Source organism: Macrobrachium rosenbergii, chromosome 53 (assembly GCF_040412425.1).
Source record: "Macrobrachium rosenbergii isolate ZJJX-2024 chromosome 53, ASM4041242v1, whole genome shotgun sequence".
Lineage (NCBI taxonomy): Eukaryota > Metazoa > Arthropoda > Malacostraca > Decapoda > Palaemonidae > Macrobrachium > Macrobrachium rosenbergii.
In genome coordinates this window covers 33,924,452-33,946,951 of record NC_089793.1, presented here as the reverse complement: position 1 = coordinate 33,946,951, position 22,500 = coordinate 33,924,452, and the positions used below count along the sequence as shown (strand labels likewise).

Here is a 22,500-nt window from a genome sequence, read left to right as displayed (position 1 = left end):
ATTCACATGAAAGCTCATATAACAATCACAAGTTCTGTTTTTAGACATAAGAGCATACAAATCCAGATGGTACGGATTTCAACATAGCCTATTTCAACAAGAGAATACTGAATTTGTAATATATTTCTTTTTATAAAAAAAGAAGTTTGTGTACTATATTATATTATATTATATATATATATATATATATATATATATATATATATATATATATACTTATTGTATAAATTTTTTTTGGCAAATAAAGAATCAGGACAAGTAAATCATTGAAACCAACCTGAATATTTCTAAACGACGCCATTCCTAGTAATAAACGACGCTCTGGGATGCTCACGTTCAAGTTACACAGACCTCAAGCTGCTTTGGGATTTGCTGCGAACATGTTGGGTCAGAGGCCATTAACACGAACACTCTCCCTGGGATAGGGGTCATGTAACTTCGCCCCCGAACACGGACACGGAATCTACCCCTATAAAGAGAGTGAGGGAAAATAAACGCGTTAGTCATTTTTATCATAGGTATCAAAGGTATCAAAAAATGCTTTTTGCCTTACCAATGTGAAACTAGAAGCTTTCTGTATGTTTTCATTAACAATACATATACTGTCAGCGCACTCACACACATATAAGACCCTCACATTCACACCACGAACACGCACAAAAACACTCAAACTACATATATATACATATATATACATACATATATATATATATATATACAGTATACATACATACATATATATATATACTGTATATATAAACATATATATATATACTATATATATTATATGTGTATGTGTGTATATGTTGTGTATGTGTATATTATATATATATATATATATATATATATATATATATATATATCTATATATATATATATACACACACACACACACACACACACGCGTCTGCGTGCGCGCGAACACTTGTTCTGGGTCTCTAAATTACTGATCCACAGAGTTACTATGGCACAAAAGGACAGTGGAGAAAGGTCTATATATATATATATATATATATATATATATATATATATATATATATATATATATATATATATATATATATATATATATATAATAATAAAAAAGTTACTTAAGATTTAACCAAGGTTCAAGACTGGAGCATTGGAGTCTGCTCTCCCTGTTGACATTATACCATTTACAGTCAACTTTCAACTGATTTAAATTCAATTCACTTCAACCACAAAATGAGTTGTTATCGTTCAAGATTACTTAGATATGCATGACTATTGCTCCTATAAATATCTCTAGTTTCCAGGACTGAAAGTCTACGCGAGTACCCGTTTACCGTGTTATTTTCGATCAGCTGGGCTGGTTAGACTTGTCATCTTTACGTACCTCTTATTCCAATTTTTTATTATAACTATAAAAATTTAGCATATCGGTTTTGAAATAATATATTCAGCATCTAAGCACATACCAATTTCGCTAGAATTCCCTTTCTATCCAACTAAAGTTTAAAAAATATGAATACCTCCTATTTTTTTCTTAAACAGAATTTGTATTCCAGGTGTTTAAAACAAACATTCTTATACAAATACAAATCTCAACAATATTTCACCATAAGAGACTCAAGAACGAAGATAAAAAAAAAAAAAGAGTACTATAAAATACATTTTCTTACATGACAACAGTAAACATGGAAGAATTAATACACTATAAAGCACCGTTACTAGCAATTGAGTAAAAGCAAAAAGAATGTTGTTAAAGTAAAATAAATATAAAATAAAACAAAAAGAAACTCATTGACACAAAATTACCACATATGGGAAAGGCTAATATTAAACTCGCGTACAATTATATATTACAAAATCAAAGAAAGACGCGAGAATGGTCATCAGACCATTTCTACAGTGTACAGTCTAATTCCCATACATCTTGAGAATTATTTCAAGGGTTATTATCAGTAATGTCAATACGGCCCTCATTTTTTTTTATAACAAGACTCCTCGGCTAATCTATTTTCTTCACAGCTATTTTACGACCACAAAATACTGTATGAACCAAACAATAATATTTAAATAATATATAACACAACTTGCAAATATACTGTCTTTCACGAAGACGGATAGTTGAAATAGACAGCGGAATTTCAATTCAAGAATAAAAAAAGGTTAGAAAAACCATAAGTTACTGCTGTAATCGAATACAGTGGTTACAAATTCAGTAGCTGGGAGGGAGACCTCACGGGTATTCATGAAACCTTAGAAACGGCAGTCCTTCTCAAAAATTACTAATGATTGACAGGCTAAGGTGAGAGAGAAGTGACCTTTGCTTTAAGTAAGTAGTACAACAAGAAAATATCAGCAACATGATTTTATATATATATATATATATATATATATATATATATATATATATATATATGTATGTATTATGTATGTATATTATAACTGTATGTATATATATATATATATATATATATATATATATATATATATATATATATATATATATATATATATATATATATAATATATATATATATATATATATATATATATATATATATATATATATATATATATATATATATATTTAGATATATATACATATATATACATATATATATATATATATATATATAAATATACATATATGCATATATATATATATATATATATATATATATATATATATATATATATATATATATATATATATATATATATATAGTCACTTCCGTGTTCTGGTGTCCTTTGATACTTCACGGTTAAAGAAATAACTTTTTGTTATCTAAATAGAGATATTAATTAACACCATTACTCAATTCCTTTCAGTGGCTTTACAGCTGGTGATAAAAGAATACTTTATTACCCTGCTTTTCTTTACATTAAAATAGATGAAAGCAGAGAGAGAGAGAGAGAGAGAGAGAGAGAGAGAGAGAGAGAGAGAGAGAGAGAGAGAGAGAGGCGGTAAAACAAAGGATAGATAATAATATTCTCAGACTGATACCTTGAAAAACGCTGAATGCAAGGCAAACCATGACTTTATCGTTCCTTATTAACCAATGATGAACATGAAAGTTCTAAATAAGGGATGAAAACCTAATAAAAGGTCAGCTTGCTAAAAATGTAATGAGCAAAGGTTCTTACGACAAGGATTATAAGCCTGATATCATTTTCAATTTAATGGTTATATTTCGAGTGGTAAGACAAAAAGACTGCCATAAGTTTGGTTTTCTTAAACAAACTGTTAACTTTAAAATAAAAAAACGCTTGTGTCTCGATAAAATACAATGTCTAAACAGTATTCAAAAGTAGCTGATCTTTAATTTTACATCATGATTCTTGAACTGTCGTAATAAAAAGTTATGCAAAGATACACCCATGTAAGGTTGAGAGCGCCTTGAAAATGAATTTCAACACCTCTAGTTAATTGTCTTGTATGTTGCTATCTACTCTCCAACGAGAACAACCCAATAACTATTTGCAAATATCGCCCTCTCTTACTGAGACGCCAACTTTTGGCTGTTGCCTTTTCTCCTACTCTGCGATATATGGTTTTTTCCACCACATACCTCAAGAAGCCTGAATATGCTAGTCTCCAAGACGCGAAGTATGCAAGAATCCTCCAGTGATAACTAAAATATTTGGAGTCAAATTTGTCCTAACGCTTTTGTACTGTACTTTTACTGTAAATCAGGTTTTTGCAAACACCATTTAGAGATGGGTGGCAAGTCACTCTTACAAGGACTTTCCTCTCGGTCAAGGGCATACACCAATGGAATAGACGATAAAATCCGTGAATGATCCGAGGTGAAAACCTGCAAAATTTTATGCGCGTAACAAGGTTTTTAGAAAACGCCTTAGAAACATCATATCGCTGTCTGACTGATACTGACTTAACGGTATTCTATAATTTCGCTAGGTTATATAATTGCATTGCAGTCTGTATGTTTGAAGGATTAACCAAAAAGTGGCGTGTGGATTGCTATGAAAATTTAAAGCCAAGCGCAATTTGTGACTGGCGGCAAATAATAAGATTTTGGGAGATAATAAAATGTAATTTTCAGGGAGAGGGCCTCCTTTGGACTGATGAATCGTTATACCTTGGCGGAGTTTTGTGGTGCCAAAATATTAACATTGTGTGTTGAGTGAGGCAGACCTCAGATATTATGCCTTACGACCGAAAGAAACCACAATAATATTTTGCCATCTTTCAAATCAGTCAGATAAGATGGTTATGACAACGCAATAAAATACGCCCATGTAAAAACTAAAATTTATTAGATTGCTTGGAAAATGTATTGACGCCTAATGTATTGCAAACAAAAACTGATGTTTCAAAACGCGAGATGATGAAGAAACAAACATTAATACTTCACTTTCTGGGGAACAATGGCTATTGTGGGCATTTTTCAGGCCTGCGCAGCTTCGGTTATTTGCAACTTCGTTAAAAAGAAAAGGGCACACAGTGCACGATTGAGAGAGAGAGAGAGAGAGAGAGAGAGAGAGAGAGAGAGAGAGAAGAAACTAAAAGCGAAAAGAGCCGAAAGTGATGGATCGCTCGAGGGAAAAAATAAAAAAGAGGCCACAAATGCAAGGAGAGAAAAAGAAAAAAGGAAGGATGCAAGGAAAGAAGGAAAGAAGAAATAAGAAGAAGACTGGTCGCAAGGAGAAATTGGGGAGTTGGTGGGATTCGGGATCTCCTTCTCGGGGGCGAGGAGACCCAACCCCATTTCCAAGGACCCCCCAATCTTATTTATTCAGGAAGCGGCGCTACCTGAGTCTTGGACGTGAGTAACTTGGATTCCAACGGAGAACACACCACACTGCTTGCTTCAGACAACTATTTCTTAATTAGTTCACTAATTAACTTCATTGTGCCCTCACGAGATACAATGACATCTAGAGATTAGCGTTTGCTTTTCGGCCTGGCCGGCTCTCTGGATAACTTCAAGGCGGTATTTAACACCGAGCGTAGCAAGAATTAGCAAGATGGAGGAAAAGAGCACAAGTTAGGATAAAAAAAAAAAAAACTCAAGGAAGACAAAATTTCCGATACCTTTATGCGATATTTAACACCATTAATAGTAAGAACATTTAATATGCCAAAAATACAAATAAAATGCTGGGCATTTCACATTATCAGTTCGTCAAATATAAATAGTATGTATACGTTAATGTGACAGATACCTTTTTCAGGAAGTTACTCAGTCATTTATTCACCAAGAAAGTCATTATCATTTAAGGAATAATACTGACCATTTATTCCACAAAATATAAGTCCCATATTATTCAAGCACCTTCCGCCGAAAAGTCAACAAAAGCGTCACAAAAGGCGAATTTTTCACGAGTGATAAATTCTGCAGGAAGACATGCTTCAAACCACAAGAAATCTATTGGCGAAATTTCAGACGAGGCGTTGCAAGTTTGTCAGAATGCAGTTTGATGACCTTTTAATTCCTCAAAAACAATATTACTTTCATTTTAAATGATAAGTTATCTCTTTGAAAACAATAGGTATCAGTTTGCACGAAGGTACTGTTATCATAATTACAAATACAAAATATTACTGCACATCATTTTATCATTGATTAAAATGTAATTCATCACTACTTGCGTACGGTTACCAATATTTGTTATAAAAGAACGCTCATGTAAGTGGGTCGATGTACAGACCCGCATTAAAATTTATACACGCACAGAAAGAATGCACAAACATATATTACTTAAGACAGTGAAAGGTTAAAACATTCCAGTCTCAACTTTGCATATCTTATTGACCAACAGAAACTTTGGAGACATTCTTTGGGTTGAATATGTATTCACTCTAAGCTCACGAGACGTTTAATTTAAATGTCAAGTTGCACTACAAGAACTATTTTCTCCAAAAAGAGATACGTAAGAAGCACGGGATACTTTTCATCCACCTAGATGCATGGACTACAGACGAGTCATCTAAAAAAGGCGCTAGAAAGCGTACAATACTGCTGTAGCTTTATTTCCATCATATCCCAAAGTCTTCCTTCTATTCCCCTAAGAAATCTTTTACTTGTGTTATATCAAACACATCATAATCTAATACTCTACTAACTGAAATGATTCCCCATTATCTTGAAACGTGTAAGGTCGGCAATTCCCTGATCCAATTCATTGGATGTTCAACATTATTCCATTATCATCCGAAAGAGAACCAACCGACTTGCAGTTCTGAGCCGCACTTCGCCGCAGGAGGAAGAGCCATCCACGGTAAAGGTAAAGGTGGCTCACTCTAATGGCAGGTCTAGGAGTTACGGTATTTCGTGGGGCCTGGATAAAGAGACCATTGGGCTCGTTGAACGAATGGAGGATTCTCTTTCCTCTTTCTTCTTCCCCCTGTCTGCTCGCATCTTGCTCCTTTCTCTTCTGTTTCCTCCTCCGTATTTTGATCTTTTAACCATCCAAATTTTCACCCTCTTTACTTGTTCTCTCCGATTTTCCATTTCGTTTTTACTTTACAATTTCATAACCCATCGTTCTTGACAACCTTTGTTTGGAATTCGTACAACGACAAGCGTAAATAATACAGCACTTTTGGAAGAAAAATGTCGAGAAAAAAGCAAATCTAGCGTAAGCCCTAAGACGGCTATTGTCTAGCAACCTCTGACTGCAAATCTTAGCAATTTTCCCTACGTTTGAAAAGAAAGAAAAAGATTTCCAAAATGGGTGCTGGCTGGGGGTGGAGGGCGGTGGAAAGGTGGTTGAGGTCAGGAGATGTTTCCGTGCACCCAGAAGACATAAAGTTGTGACTTACAAGCACAGTTATACTTCTGAGAAAGTTGTATTCAAGGGGAAGACACAGACCAGATGTTTCGGGTTCGACGATTTTCGGAAATCGTCCCACAATTCGCCGTCGCTCCTCGATTGTTTTCTTTTAACCCCGTGGCCTAACTACGGTTTTTTAACACGAGTGCTGTCCCCCCACCCCCCCATCGCTAAAGATCGTATTTCACAATCGCATATCCGTTGCAACCTCAGTCCTGAACCGAAACAAACACTATTATAAATTTCATTTAATCTGCATTTGCCAATATACAATTCTGAGTGTATCAGTGATACAAATATACAAATCATAACATTTTATACTGTATATTTCAATAACAATATCCCGGCGCCAAGACTTCGAGGCAAGCGAGAACTCGGAGGGAGGCGTAAAATACAATGTGTAAATACTCATTCCAATATCACAAATAGAAATGTCCAATCTATTCAGTAAAATGATCCGCGAGCAAACGGCAAAACAACAGAGAGCAAGAAAAGATGGAATATTCCTGTACCAAGCGATGCTTGCCTTTCAAATTCTTTGGGAAAATTTTAAAAAAAGCAAAAAGAAAGAAAGAAAAAAAGGACGATCATTTTCCCCAAGGATAACACTGGGTGCAATCAGACGTAGAGCTTCTATTGGAGTGGTCTGGCATTGCAGTTACACACTGACTACAGAATGAGATTCATGTCGACGCCATTTCTTCCAGTCAACAGGATTATAATGTAATTTGTTTCCCTGTTAGGTTAAGTAAGAGGAATATGAAATATTGCTGAGCATTCAACGAATTAACTGAAACAATTATTGTAGGCATCATGTTCGTCAGGAATAAAAACAAAATAAAAATGAAAACACAAAAACAAAGCAGAATACAAACGTCTTGAACGTTCCTCCGGACCACAACAGTTCAGCAATGTGTTACTTTACGCATATGATGATATTCCCATTCAAGTGAGCCTCCCCCTAAACAGAATGCAGTGCAGCCTCGAAGAGGCAGAATGCAGCCGAGACCACTTCATGTAGGTAGGACAAACACCAGACCCATGCCATGTAATACACACCTTGCATTCTCATCGGCCAAGGACGCATGACTATTGTTAAGGTTGGCTTCTGAATGTCAACAAGCCTCAGGCTTGACTTAAACATCTGAGGGGGAATTGAATCAAGTATTTACTTAGGCAATGGCTTAAGTGGTTTGGAGCAAGGCTGCGCATTGTAAGGACAATATGCCCTTGTTAGTCGTATTGCATTTCGAAACAGGAGAACACAGATATTTCCATCCATCTTCTTTTCCAGTAACCAGAATGTATCTTGCCTCAATGGAATCTGATGAAGACAAGAATCTAATTCTAGCGCACAATGAAAGTTTTGATTCAGTTTCGCCCGTGTGTTGAAGGAAATAGTTTCCAAGAACTGCACTAGTAGAATACACGGATATATCCTATTTGCACTTACAGATACACCCTCATATGCATCCATACACACATACACATATATATGTACGTATGTATATATATAAATACATACATTTACATGTAATCTTTTCACACACACAAACACAATATATATATATATATATATATATATATATATATATATATATATATATATATATATATATATATATGTATATATATATATACATACATATGTATGTATGTATGTATGTATGTATGTATGTATGTATGTATGTATGTATGTGTATGTATGTATGTATGTATGTATGTATGTATGTATATAAATAAAGACAGGTGAATGGCCTTAGTCCTCTGCTCAGTTTTTTAAGACAATAATACAGTAATAATAATTTAAGTAACGGAACCTCACATCAGCTTTGGACGCCAATAATAATAATAATAATAATAATAATAATAATAATAATAATAATAATAATAATAATAATAATAATTCATACCTATTGACCAAATACTAATTATAATACTAAATATATATTTATCACGAGAGAGAGAGAGAGAGAGAGAGAGAGAGAGAGAGAGAGAGATCAAAATAATTAACTGATGCGACTATTAAATTTTGAGGAAAGAAGTTACAGAAGAAGTAAAAACATACTTAGACTTTCATGAACAGCACCAGATGCACGGCTAGATCGCAATACTCTGCAATAACCAAAATGATCCTAAATAACTGAGTATCAAAACTGTTCGTAAATGTTACTAGAACAGTGTTTAATGAAATTTTTGTTCAGATATTATTGTAGAATGAAATGTTAAAAGAAAAAAAGAGGAGGGAAAGCGGGAGACAATACTAGTAATTAGAATAGTTGGTTCTTGAACTCGGCAGAAGGATTCTTCTTGTGAAGTATTACAAACACAGAGGCTACTTGTTTTCGTGGAATAGAGCAGTACGTTGGTATAGGTTAAATCAATAGCAGACACTTCAGTAAGAAAATGATATTCCACGAGCAATGCAGTACTTTAAAAAGAGAGTTGAGGGCAATTTCCGCAACGGCTTAATAACGAGAAAAATATGTGTACAAAAGATGCCTCAAATCGTATTTAACATCTTGCCTAGCCAGAGGGCAAAAATTAATATTCTACGAGGCCGCTTACCAACATAAGCTAATGCCAACAATCTTATAAACCTCAGGGGTTTCACAGATAAAAGAGTAATAATACAAGGCACGAGTAGTAACTGGCGATACCTACATAAAACATGATAGGATCCCCACCACCAAGATAATCAGAATAACTGCTGCAATCGGAAGGTTTACTTTACAAAACAACTATAAACTGAGAACTTCGGTATTAACAGAATGAGGGAATAATGTTTATTATTATTATTATTATTATTATTATTATTATTATTATTATTATTATTATTGCGCATTAAATCATACAAATCAGGTATAAATCGCCAGTATCTTGAAACGACTGATCCCTGATCCCCCTTTCCAGCCGAGAGCGACGAGATCTGTTGAACAGCAGCACCAATATGCAGTAAAATGTGCCTCGCTTGCGAACTTCTAAGTTCCAGGGGTTGTCTATTCCTCACATCGTTGGACTGTGGAATAGTCTCCTGCGGATGGCGTGCAATTGGAACCTCAAAAGTTCAAGCGAAGATGAAAAGCATTACTACCCTAAAACAATTCTCATTGCATTCTGCTTTATTTACATTTTCTACCTATTCATTTATTAATTTTTCTATTTTTTTTCTAATAACTGATCTCTTCTTTCTGTAATTTTTATTATCCTTCTGTTACTTCTTTCAAATGAACACCATATTCTTTGCAAGATTGAATTTCAAGTCAATGGCCTCTGTGGGCTTGTTCCATATGAATAAGATCCATCTTCTGAATAATAATAATAATAATAATAATAATAATAATAATAATAATAATAATAATAATAATAATAATAATAATATGTGAAAAACGAAGAAAACTTATCTTTTCGACAGCACTTGAAGTTGAAAAAAGAAACATTGGGTATGAAGCGCAGCATCATGCATAATGAAGCGCCTAATGAAAGATGTCTCCATTATAGAAGAGTTCAGGCCTAAACCGCATAAAGTACACTGGTTCGAGTTCAAATGCCTTATAACACGACGATCTCTAATTTGAAAATAAATACTAGACACAACGGATATTAAAAATTGAATGTACTAATGTAGCCTTATATAATATCTGTTCTTAGTAATACGGTAAGATAACCCAGAATTATATGTAGAAAAAAATATTAAACAGTTCAATAGACACCAACTTGTCCACACTAAGTTTTAGATTAGATTAACCCAGTCTTGCGCTGGCAAGGGGTCTTGCTCCTCGTCAGCCAGTAAGCGTACAAACTATGAAGTTTAATACTACTATTTCAATAAACACTAAAGAGATTCGATGCTGTTCCGCAAGTCACTATTGAACAATACCTATACAAAGCATTCTGTAACATGCATGCACTGAGTGCAATGTGATATTTAATCTTAATAAATATTAGGCATTTGCTCACGTTTGTTACATTTTGAATGAAGAACCTTCCCTCGTTTAACAAACAGAATCCAATACCCAAGGACCCACGGCACACCAAAAGTCACGTATGCAAATCTAATAGAAATAGAACGAATGCAGGGGAATGGGGAAAAAGTTGCATCATTCCTCGTACATTGCTTGTACATTTATTGATTTCATTTTAGGTGGGGAGGATGCAACTACATCTGAAAATTACCCTTATCCCGTAACTAAAAGAATACCTAAAAAGCCCGTATATATGTGTATACATGCATATATATGTATATATATATATATATATATATATATATATATATATATATATATATATATATATATATATATTAATACACACTTGCCATATATTTAACTATAAATAAAGCCTTTCTCACTTCGTGGGCTTTCTTCTATCTTGTATGTAGATTGATAGATATCATGTCATTATTAAGATGTGTTTCCTGAACTGCCCTCGTCCATTTTCAAACTGTTGTCTACAATTGTCTAAAAGTCACTCCTTTAGTTCATTAAACCTCCACCTTTTAACCTTTCGACATATTCCATAGGTTCCAACCCACATCCTCATTATGATTTTCCAATCCAAAATTTGTTTTCTTATTCATTTATGCTTACCTTCTTCATTTTCTTTAGCAAAATCACGTTCCGGATCAAATTCTTCTTTACATTGTGACTAATTATCTTCAAATTCGTCTTTTTTTTATCTATGCTTCTGAAGTTATTGATCGTCACGACACAAATCACAGTCCTGACTACCTTGACTGTTTGGTATTTACTTAACCGCCTCGTCACATGATTTATTCTTGCTCAATAAATCTCCGCATTTAGCCTAGTGTATCGAAAGACTATCCACCAGCATACCTACCTTTACCCTTTTGTTTTACCCGTTTTTCTAATCAGTTCAATCACTTCCTAGGCCGTCCCTTACTGTGGGGGTGGAAGCAGCCTTGAACTCTTAGGAAACTTCACACCTTCACATGTAAAATTATTTTCCTCTCAAAGTTTTATATACAATTCTCCTCGTAACCTAATACAGAAGTCAAGAGAAAAGTTAATGTGAAAAGAAAGCGAACATGCCTCTGTAGCCCCATTCCCACCTACAAAATTTTGCTTTTCCCATGTGTCATTCTACGCTTTGCTTTCTTAATGCATAAACACTCAAATTAAAGACCGCTGTTCTCACTTTATATCCGCCAGTATTCTCAACTTTCACAACCCACGCTTACCTACCAAGCTTGATTTACTATACACTCAATATTACCTTAAAAACGTGTAAGATCGATGCCCTTACTATGTAGGCATAGTTGTATGTCATACAACTCTTACTTTATCTCTATCTCTCTGTGCTATCTTTGATTTTACAGAGAATGCAGGACTTGCAGAAGCTTTCAAACACTATTTTTGCCGCCTTTGATTGAAATCACTTGGTATCTCAGGCAGTTATTCACTATTTTCCCTTTTGACTTGAAAGGCAGATTATATTCTACAACTGCGTCTATTTTTACAGCGTCTTGTTTCAAACTTCCTCCAAAACTTTTCATCCCCTTTAAAGACTGTTTCCAGCTGCCTTCAGACCTTTTCCCCTTCATCTTAAAATTCAATCCTTGATCACTCAAATCCGAGTCCTATTCTTGAGACCTTTCTCTTTTCCTTGCTTTCTAGAATCCACCCTTTCCTTTCTCTCCTTCTTTCCCCCACACACAATAAGTCATTCTTTCTAGCTGTGTTAAACAGAAAATTGATACCTAGCTTAATCTTTCTACAGATATACGTCATTCCATGCTTCATTGTCCTTATTTCATCATTTTGTATCTGTTATCTTTACCGCAGCTATGCCTTACTTTTTACGCTCTCTCCAACTACAGGTATTTAACAACTTTATTTGTTCATCGACTGGGTACTTCTAGTCACGATTTTTGCAACATCAATGAGATCTACAAAATAATATTTCTTTTACAGTTCTGTTCTGTTTTATGTACTTTCAATCGCATTATATGAAATCATCAGTTCAGCAACAAGAGACTATCATATTCACTCTGTGTAACATTCACGGAAGACAAAAATTAAAAACCGCAAAATGGGACCCATTAAAGCAATCCCTGTCACAGCGGATAAAAAAATCGAAAATTTCTATATCGTTATTAACAGTCTCTCTTCATCAACAGGAACCACAGGAGTAACGTGGAACTGGGAACAGTGGTGGACCTACGAAGGAATATCAGGTAAGCTGAAAACAACAGTTCTAGAAAAATCCAAGTAACTTTGGATTCGGATACACAATATAAAACAATTAAGATATATGGTACAATACAAATTCTAATAACAAATTGTACATACAAACAAACATACATACACATAAGGAAATGGAAGTTTCTGAAAAAACGGAAACACTGGAACTGGATACATACATTAAAATATGGTATGAAATATATAGAATATATAAGCAAACACATACATACATACATACATACATACATGAAATGAAAGCTTCTGAGAAAACTTAAAACTTTGGAATTGGATACATGCTTTGAAATATGATATGAAACATATGGAATACATACATACATGCATGAAATGGAAGTTTCTGAGAAAACGGAAATTTTGGAATTGGATACCTACTTCAAAATATGATTTGGAATATATGGAATATAAAAGCATATACATACATATATGAAATGAAAGTTTCTGAGAAAACGGAAACTTGGGAATTGGATGCCGACTTTAAAATATGAATTGGAATATATGGAATATAAAAGCATATACGAACGCACATACATATATGAAATGAAAGTTTCTGAGAAAACGGAAACTTGGGAGCTGGATACCTACTTTAACATATGATACGGAAAATATGGAACATATAAGCACATACATACATACATACATACATACATACATACATACATACATACATACATACATAGATGAAATGGAAGTTTCTGAGAAAACGGAAACTTGGGCATTGGATACCTACTTCAAAATGTGATATGAAATATAAGGAAAATATGAGCACACACTATTGACGAATGGCAGTTTCTAAGAAATCGAAGGACTCCTTTCAGGGGTCGACGTCAAGCTATGTAAATCAATCCTTTTGTTTCCAAGAAATCGCGGTTTCGAAATCTCCTATGTAAATATTGGATAAAATGAGAAGAACATATAACTGCTCTGTGGATATTGATACTAATTATGATTACGGCTAAATTTTACTCTCTTGAACACCGTCAAATGTGAAATATGTAAACGCCTAAGTTTCCAAAAATTGACACGTAAAACCAATATTCCATAAATATATATGTATATTATATATATATATATATATATATATATATATATATATATATATATATATGTAAACATATATACATATATATATACATGAATGGTAATTTTGTAACTAATGCACACGTGACTATTTTAGGATAAAAACGAGCCGGAAATAACTTCCCCCCTTATCGAATTAGTATGCATTGGAGGAAACTTTACACTTAAAGGTAATTATATATAAGCTATGAATTCTGTATATGTATATATATATATGTGTAAATATATATCTATATATATTAATATATACTGTATATGTATATATATATATATATATATATATATATATATATATATATATATATATATATATATATATATATATATATATATGCACTCAACATATGACTTTTTATGACTTGCCCTTCTCCAACTGGCTGCAACGGACCACAGCCAGTTAATCCACCAGGTACATTTTACATTACCTAGGCCAACTTGGTCGCAATGAATTTTTCAGGAAACGAGCCTACGTCATTCTCTCTTCTCTTTGTTACCGTTAACTCCTAAACCACGAACCATATGCGCGTGTGTTCTGTATGTATATACATACATATGTACATATACTGTATAAATATATATATACACATGTATACATATATACATGTATATATACATATATATATATAATAGAGAGAGAGAGAGAGAGAGAGAGAGAGAGAGAGAGAGAGAGAGAGAGAGAGAGAGAGAGAGAGAGAGAGAGAGAGAGAGAATGTGATATGCTTCTGTATCATTACTAACGATTTGACTCTTCCGTCTTTTTACATACATAATCTACTCGGATATTAGCGATCTATTAATATTCATCACCTCTGTCCGATTCTTACACACCTCGTTATTTCCTACTAAATTTGCATAATGTAAGAATCATTTTTTTCATAATATACATTACCATACCGTAATTTCTCATTAATGCCATTTAATTACACTCTCTCTTCCTAGACACAGTAGTTTAGCGTAATGTTACTAATAATTTATGGTTATGCTAATGACTGTCATCACGGCGCTAATAACAAAATGAGTTTCGTGTTGTCGGATTTACATTTTGAAGCTTCAACTCACGAGTTTCGATGAATTATAAACGAGAGAACACTGAGCGAACATTCGGTCTCTTGGCCCTTCCTTTGATGGCGGTGATGACATAACATTATTTTCCTAATGTTTTCGCTCGAAACATTGTTAAAAATGATGAGGAGGTCGATTTTGAGGGGATTAAAGCCAGCGAGGAATTAGCTTATCTGAGCTGAAAGAACAGAGTAACGATAATTTACGCCTGGTTATGGACTTAACAACGCCTGATGTAAGTATAAATACTTCCCCTATGATAATATAATGATAAAGCTGGGGAGTATCAAGTTTCTATATGAACTGAAATACTTATATTCTGAGATATATGGTTTTCGGTATTTATGAGGGTTCTTATCAGTGTTAATTAATAAAAAAAGAAACAAATTAAGAAATCCACAATTAGAAAAATAATAACGATGTATGGCTTCGTTTGGGTAATGATAGAGACTGCTTATAAAAAGTCATCATCACCATTATCGTCATTACCAAGATCACGAGTGATATTGTTACAAAATAACACCAGTCATCAAAATAAAAACAAAATCAATAACAGCAGTGAAAAGAGCGACAAAACAGAAAACGTATCATTTATTAAAAAAAAAAAATTAGGGAAGATTAATGACCAATATCAGTAGAAATAATTGTTATAATGTTAATACTTAAATGAGCTTTAGAGGTAGAGCTTCTAAAGCATCACAGAACTGGGAAGGCTTATCTCGTAAAAGTTAGTTACTGACAAAATAAATTAGAGAGTAACCGGTAAGATTGTATACCAAACAACGATGTCATTAATACAAGTAATGAAGCATCAACTGTTCCCTTTAAGAAATATACAGACATATAATCAGCCACAAGTACGGCACCATACATTTATTTACTCTCCTTAACACTGCATATACCCCTGCGCTTTGGGAAGCTGATGCGCTCTTATTTTGAATGTCGATCAAAGATTCGATTGCGTGTGGATTCAGATTCTTCGTTGGATGAGTCGGTAGAGCTCTGGACTGTCACTCGATGGGCCGGAGTTCAATTCCCCGGCCGGCTGATAAAGAGTTAGCGAAATTTGTTAGAGGAATTTATTTCTGGTGATAGAAATTCATTTCTCGCTATAATGTGGTTCGGATTCCACAATAAGCTGTAGGTCCCGTTGCTAAGTAACCAATTGGTTCTTAGCCACGTAAAATAAGTCTAATCCCTCGGGCCAGCCCTAGGAGAGCTGTTAATCAGTTCAGTGGTCTGATAAAACTAAGGTATACTTACCTTTGCGTGCGGATTCATTCTGTCCACTCTTCTTTCGTCGAACACTCCCAATTCACCTTTTCCTAGATATCCTTCAAATATTTGTCGTACTCTACGTTTTTCATTTCACACGATTTTTAGCTTCGGGTATGTTACCCAAACTTTTATTGCCATTTCTATTGTTATGAAAATCGCAAAAGTATTTGCGACATCAAGACGGCTTAAAAATTTCTTCCCAAATTCCAACATTCACTCGCTGACGTAGTTATTACTTCTATTCCACGAATTCTGAAGACAACAACAATTGTTGACATCTTGCAACTTTCTTTCCTTGTCTCAGTCAGTTACCTACCCCAACCCCACCCCATCCGTACTCGTCCTTTCTTCCACTTACCATAATAATTTTAGTCTGGTTAACACTCAAGTTTACTTCATTCCGTTTAACAAACAAACTCTTCAATAAGTGTTTGCAATTCCTCTTTTTCAACACAAACACAATACCACCAGACAAAATTTTTAGTGACTCCACTGTTATAAATACTTGTCACTGGACATAGCAAACCCATGTCAATAGAAATTTTCAATGAAAATTAGACACCATCAAACCCACTTCCTTACTCAGAACTGTTCAACACACCACTGGAAATAAGCTGAGCAAAGTTTTGCCGCTTCAACTTTTTCACTCTTTTCCATGAATTTATGGCTATTATCTTCATCCAATCCTAAGATATCACAGAACTTGTGGGTACTTTTTCAATTACTCGCTCACTCATCGAATGCAGAATTTCAAAAATAATAACTATATAAAGAATGTAGCCCAGTTCTAACTCTCATACGCAATAATACAGACTAATTGAAACTTTTGTCCCTAAGAATGTAGCCTAATTGTAACGTTCATCCTACGATTATTTTCCTTAAAATAATTACATGTTTTTCTTCCCTTCCTCTTGGTAAAATTCCTCACAAACATTTCAATGGTTTTCACCAATTTCTCGCACACTTCTTAACTTCCGAATTCTTCCTCATTCGTGCTTGTATATCAGTCATTTTTTAACATGCACTTGCACTCAAAACCTTATACCTTTCAACTGCACTGCAACCAACGCCCTTCCTTTCGATCTGAAACTACATCTTCCCTTAATTTAGCCTGAAACAAGCAATGACAAGATAAACCTCTGGTAACACCTCTTTTTAACATTACATACGTATAACATACGACGAATATAACATTCACCTCCTAAAAGTACTAAGTTTAGAATCCTAGATTATCCTCCAATGTCAGCCGGGTGTCAAATAATTCAAAATACAGTTACCTACCAACCTCTCATGGAAAAAGTTTTCGAACCCGAGATTATCTTTTAAAAGAGACATCGAGGTTGAACTTTGACATTTACACCGAAAGGATGGATCAGACTAGAAAGTGGAGCTACGACTATCCAAGGTATTGAACTCTACACGAAATAATGGAATGTTATAATAAGACTGCGGATTCTATACATTTACAAGATACATTTGTATCATTTCGCTTTCTAAACAATGATCCAAAACTTCTACACATTTACTAATGCTTAAATTACGCTCAAGGAATAAACTCCCCCACCCCTCCACCCCACATCTCTAAATGAAAACAGATGAACCTTGTATTAGCGAAACAACAAAACAAAGCTCATACTGCAATGACTTACGTAGATCCTGTGTTATCCGTATGAGTAGGGAAAATTATTTCAATTCCACAAACTCGCCTAACTTCATCCCTTGATGCTGAGTGACAGTAAGTAGAGACGTACGTAAACTCCCACAGCAGCTTTATTCGATTCCCTATAAATCATTCTAAACGTGTGTTATTCCTAAATCCGAAATTCATCCTTATAAAACCTAACTAACAGTAATGAAACGGCTGGGAAACAACTGATGAACATACAAGAAAATAATGATAACATACATATAGGTGCATAAACAATAGCCCAAACTGGAAAACTGATGAATACATATTAAAGAATAATACAGTATGAAAAGAGTAAAGGTATAATAAACATGAACAAATAACGCACTTGCACTGAGACAGCTTTGTTTTCTACTCATCACAATCCTGTCTTAAAAGAAAAAACAATGCGAGTTCCTGTATTCACAAAAGTCAGTAAAACTAGATTTAAGAAATATTTAAACTGATTTAACTACAGATTCAAAGTCTTCCAACAAAGAACGTTTCATCGCCTCCTCTTAACAAATAGGCCTTGGCAATACTTCCATAATAAAAGGGAACGTAAGACTCAGTGAGTAATGGACATACAACTAATGAAGACATATGTCACTTTGTGCTTTAAGTAAAAAAAAAAATAAAGCTACCTTATTCTACTGTCCACCAACTGTCTTAATACTCTTTTCTTCTACCCCGCTATTTCTTCAATTCTGTTCGTTACCAGGATGTGCAGGTAATCATTCCATTCTTAATTTTATTTAATTTTGGTTTTTCCTGTGACTGACATCATATCTAAATGAAAGGGTTATGTGCACGGCAAGACCGGAAAAACAATATTCGTTACTTCTGTCAGGAGGCTAAACGATGTCATGCATTTACGTAAGAGGAATGTAATGATTATTGGATACTAACGAAAATATCCAATAGGAGTCAGATATTCTTCACACTTCCAAATCAGTTAGTAGGCACCTTATTTAAGGCTGCTAGACTTATCAGCTGTATAGTAAAACCAAAATTCATTAAGTAACTGTTAAAAACTACCTATTCTATAATGGATAAAAACTGCACATTAAACTCACACTAGAATCATTTTCAATTATTTATGCACACACTTTCCTAACCGCTAAAAATTATATGTTCCATTTCTGTTTATTCACCAAATATCATACCAACTCACTCCTAAATGTCACCAAATATTAATCCGCACCCTTTATTTGCAATAGGTTATAAAGCTATTGCATGCGAGCTTCAGGATTAACAGTGGAGTTTGAAACAATTCTGAGTCATAACCTTCACGGAAATTGATTTCACAACCTCGTCTAAACATGAGTTGTAGAGAGAGAGCACATATTCCTCTGAGCATACAAGAAAACCGTTCCAGGATATTACAAAACAGTTTCGCCTTTGTTAATTCGTTTGTGGAAATTTTACCAAATGATTTCAAGATCCAGTAATCTGAAACCATGTTATACATACAGAACAAGTATGGGTACGTGATAAGTACAGAAAGACACGAACAAGAGATAGAGTCAACCCTTGTCTGGTCAAGCAGCATCAGTTGCTTTTACATCCTTATCTTTGAGAAAGAGCGAGCAAACGAGTATTCGCAAGGAAATATCACATTCATTACTATAATACAGGTACGACTCCAGAGAGACACTAGGGCCACACGTTTTCTCCCTCCTTTTTTTTAACCATTCGTCATATCTATTTTCTTACTACCGATGTAACTTAGTAACTATATTCACTTAGAAAAATATGTTGTTGCAAGACTTTCTTCATCACCATCAATAAAACTTGACTGCTTACCATTTATTAAGCACAACCACTAAACAGAAACTCTTCACTTCCAAATAACACCACGGTATTTAATTTTCTCATACTTTACTGAAAATGTCAGAGAATAATCGAAATGACTAGTATAATACATATTTATGACTGCATGGTAAAGAAATACCTCACCCCTATATACTCGCTTTTTTGGGTAAGTTTATAAATTTCATTGCACTACTATGTATTTCAGGACGTTTGAGTCATCGTTTTTTGCCAATATCTTTCAAACCAATCGATTGATTGGTATGGTACTTTGAAACAGAGTTTCTCACACCCTTCCCTAATTTTTGCTAAAAAAAATTCCATATCCAAAGACAAATTTTAAAGGCACCTTGCTCTACAATTTTAGGACGTAGCCAAACCTAGCCAGTCAAGATTTACGAATTAATTCGGATAAGCACTCTTGGAGTACTTATCCCTCAAAAGGCCAAGGGAGCCAATTGGGTGGAGTCGCCTCCCACCTGGGGTAACCACGTAGGCGATGACGTATCTTAAGAGGTACCTGCTCATTACGGCAATTCACCTGCTGACGCAGTAAGGAGGTAGACAAAGCTCAACCTACATGGGGGATTTGGGGGTAAGTGATCAGACATTCTCTTCCTCTTGGCCTTGTTCCCTCCTATCACCGACTCTTCATTCATTCATTCCCGACTCATCTCTCTCTCTCTCTCTCTCTCTCTCTCTCTCTCTCTCTCTCTCTCTCTCTCTCTCTCTCTCTCTCTCTCTCTCTCTTCGCAATATTTGTTATGTAATGGAATGTTTTCAGGCACATAGCATTGCAATTTTCAACTGAGCAATGTAGAATGAAATGAGCTAACGACCTACATAGTTATACAGAATTTAGGGGTTTCCGAGAAGGTTGTCTAGTGGCTACACAGAGTTATGACTTACATGTTGAAATGGTTATAAACTGTTTTGTGATTTTAACCCATTATTTTTTATTATATATTTAGAACAGTAAATTTAGAATAAACATGAAATAACTTTTCATAAAAAAATTATGCAAACAAGATAAAAATAATCACATTCATGAAGAAAGTAACATACCCTACGGGGTGTAATGACGTTAAGGAAGAGTAGGGAGAAGCTCAATGGTTGAGTCGAAGAGGAAAGTTGGAGGTAGTGACCAATCTATTATGAGCAGATACTAAGGACAAGTTCAGTAGTACCCAAGCTCGTATGTCCGAAAGCGTTAATCAGTTTGCTGGATTCCCTATCAAATTGAAGAGCAAAGTGCCTGAAAAAGCTGAATTTGGAAATTGAATTTATTACCAAATTTAGGGGAGGGTGTGAGACACACTGTTGCAAAGTAACACACCGATCCATTAATTAATTTGAAAGATATTGGCAAAAAATCGATGACTCAAACTTCCTGAAATAATACTAATTCATTAGTTAATATTTATAGATAAAATACTCGGTTTTCTACACAACAATAGTAAAATGTCCAGCTAGTTTTATTATATTTTCATGAAAATTCAAATTAACCATTGACTCTACAATTAAAATGTCTGTAATCATTATTTTCCTCTTAATAAAAACAACATTCCAAACCGTGTTTTATTAATGAAAATCAGATGTTCCTGTTCGAGAACATTTCATACCCACAATCGTAAACACATATCCGCTCGCGTATGGAAGTATTTCTCAGCAGTCACACACCAAAACATTAGTAATTCTAGCATGTTGGAAGTATAATTGAAAATGAAGCAAAATGAATCCTGTTGTGGTAATTTCTAATATTCTTACTTTTCAGTTCTAAATAAACAGGGGTTCTAAAGTCAAAAGTTTTATTTTTTTTTTTTTCAGATAACTCGTGATTGGGATAAAATCCTTTTGTTAATCACTATCATCTACCTACCACAAGAAACCTTGGTCATTATACTTTAGGTTGATCTGTAAAATCATGTTCAATTCTAATAGGCAGGAACACATAAAATAGCATCTACACGATAATATTTCTGTCACTTAGTAGGTTGAATCATCACACGAATTATAACCCCCCTTATATTTGTTCTCTGCTTTCCATTTCAATGACCTCATCATTCACAATTTTATTTGCGTAACACCTCGATCTCATACATCAATCTAATGTATCTAATCTAATCTATTGTTTATCGATTCATGTCTATATCAGATCTTTACAATGCGCATGATGCCTAACGTGAATAATAAACAATTTACTGAAATGGTAGCCCTTCGTTGGCTGAGTCGGTTGAGCTTCAGACTGTCACTCGATGGGCTGAAGTTCAATTCCCCCGGCCAGCTGATGAAGAGTTAGAGGAATTTATTTCTGTGATAGAAATCATTTCTCCTATAATGTGGTTCGGATTCCACAATAAGTTGTAGTCCTGCTGCTAAAACCAATTGGTTCTTAGCCACGTAAAATAAGTCTAATCCTGCGAGCAACCCCAGGAGAGCTGTTAATCAGCTCAGTGGTCTGGTAAAACTAAGGTATACTTAACTTTAACTGAAATGGTAGGAAGGGACCTCAAAACATAACTTCTTATGTACCATATAAATGTCACGGACACTGTTGGCATATGCTAACTGGAATGTTATTCGAATGTCACTAGACCGTCACCTGTTAAGAAATTG

The 22,500-nt window shown here is 34.3% G+C and overlaps 1 protein-coding gene and 1 long non-coding RNA gene across 5 annotated transcripts in view; one reads left to right on the top strand and one right to left on the bottom strand.

Moving 5' to 3' along the window:
• The window catches only part of LOC136834405 (uncharacterized), a 533,585-nt gene that overhangs the window by 134,448 nt on the left and 376,637 nt on the right, over positions 1-22,500 (bottom strand). The window contains exon 5 of the long non-coding RNA XR_010851786.1: positions 278-469. This is a non-coding gene — a long non-coding RNA (uncharacterized lncRNA). The remainder of the gene's footprint in view (positions 1-277; positions 470-22,500) is intronic.
• The window catches only part of LOC136834404 (carbonic anhydrase-related protein 10-like), a 228,452-nt gene that overhangs the window by 79,217 nt on the left and 126,735 nt on the right, over positions 1-22,500 (top strand). For all 4 annotated transcript variants that reach the window (XR_010851785.1, XR_010851784.1, XM_067096967.1 and 1 more), the window contains exon 2: positions 12,908-12,964. Coding sequence is in view for 2 of the 4 variants with exons in the window: in XM_067096967.1 (XP_066953068.1) it covers positions 12,908-12,964 (57 nt within the window). In the remaining 2 variants the exon portion in view is untranslated. The remainder of the gene's footprint in view (positions 1-12,907; positions 12,965-22,500) is intronic.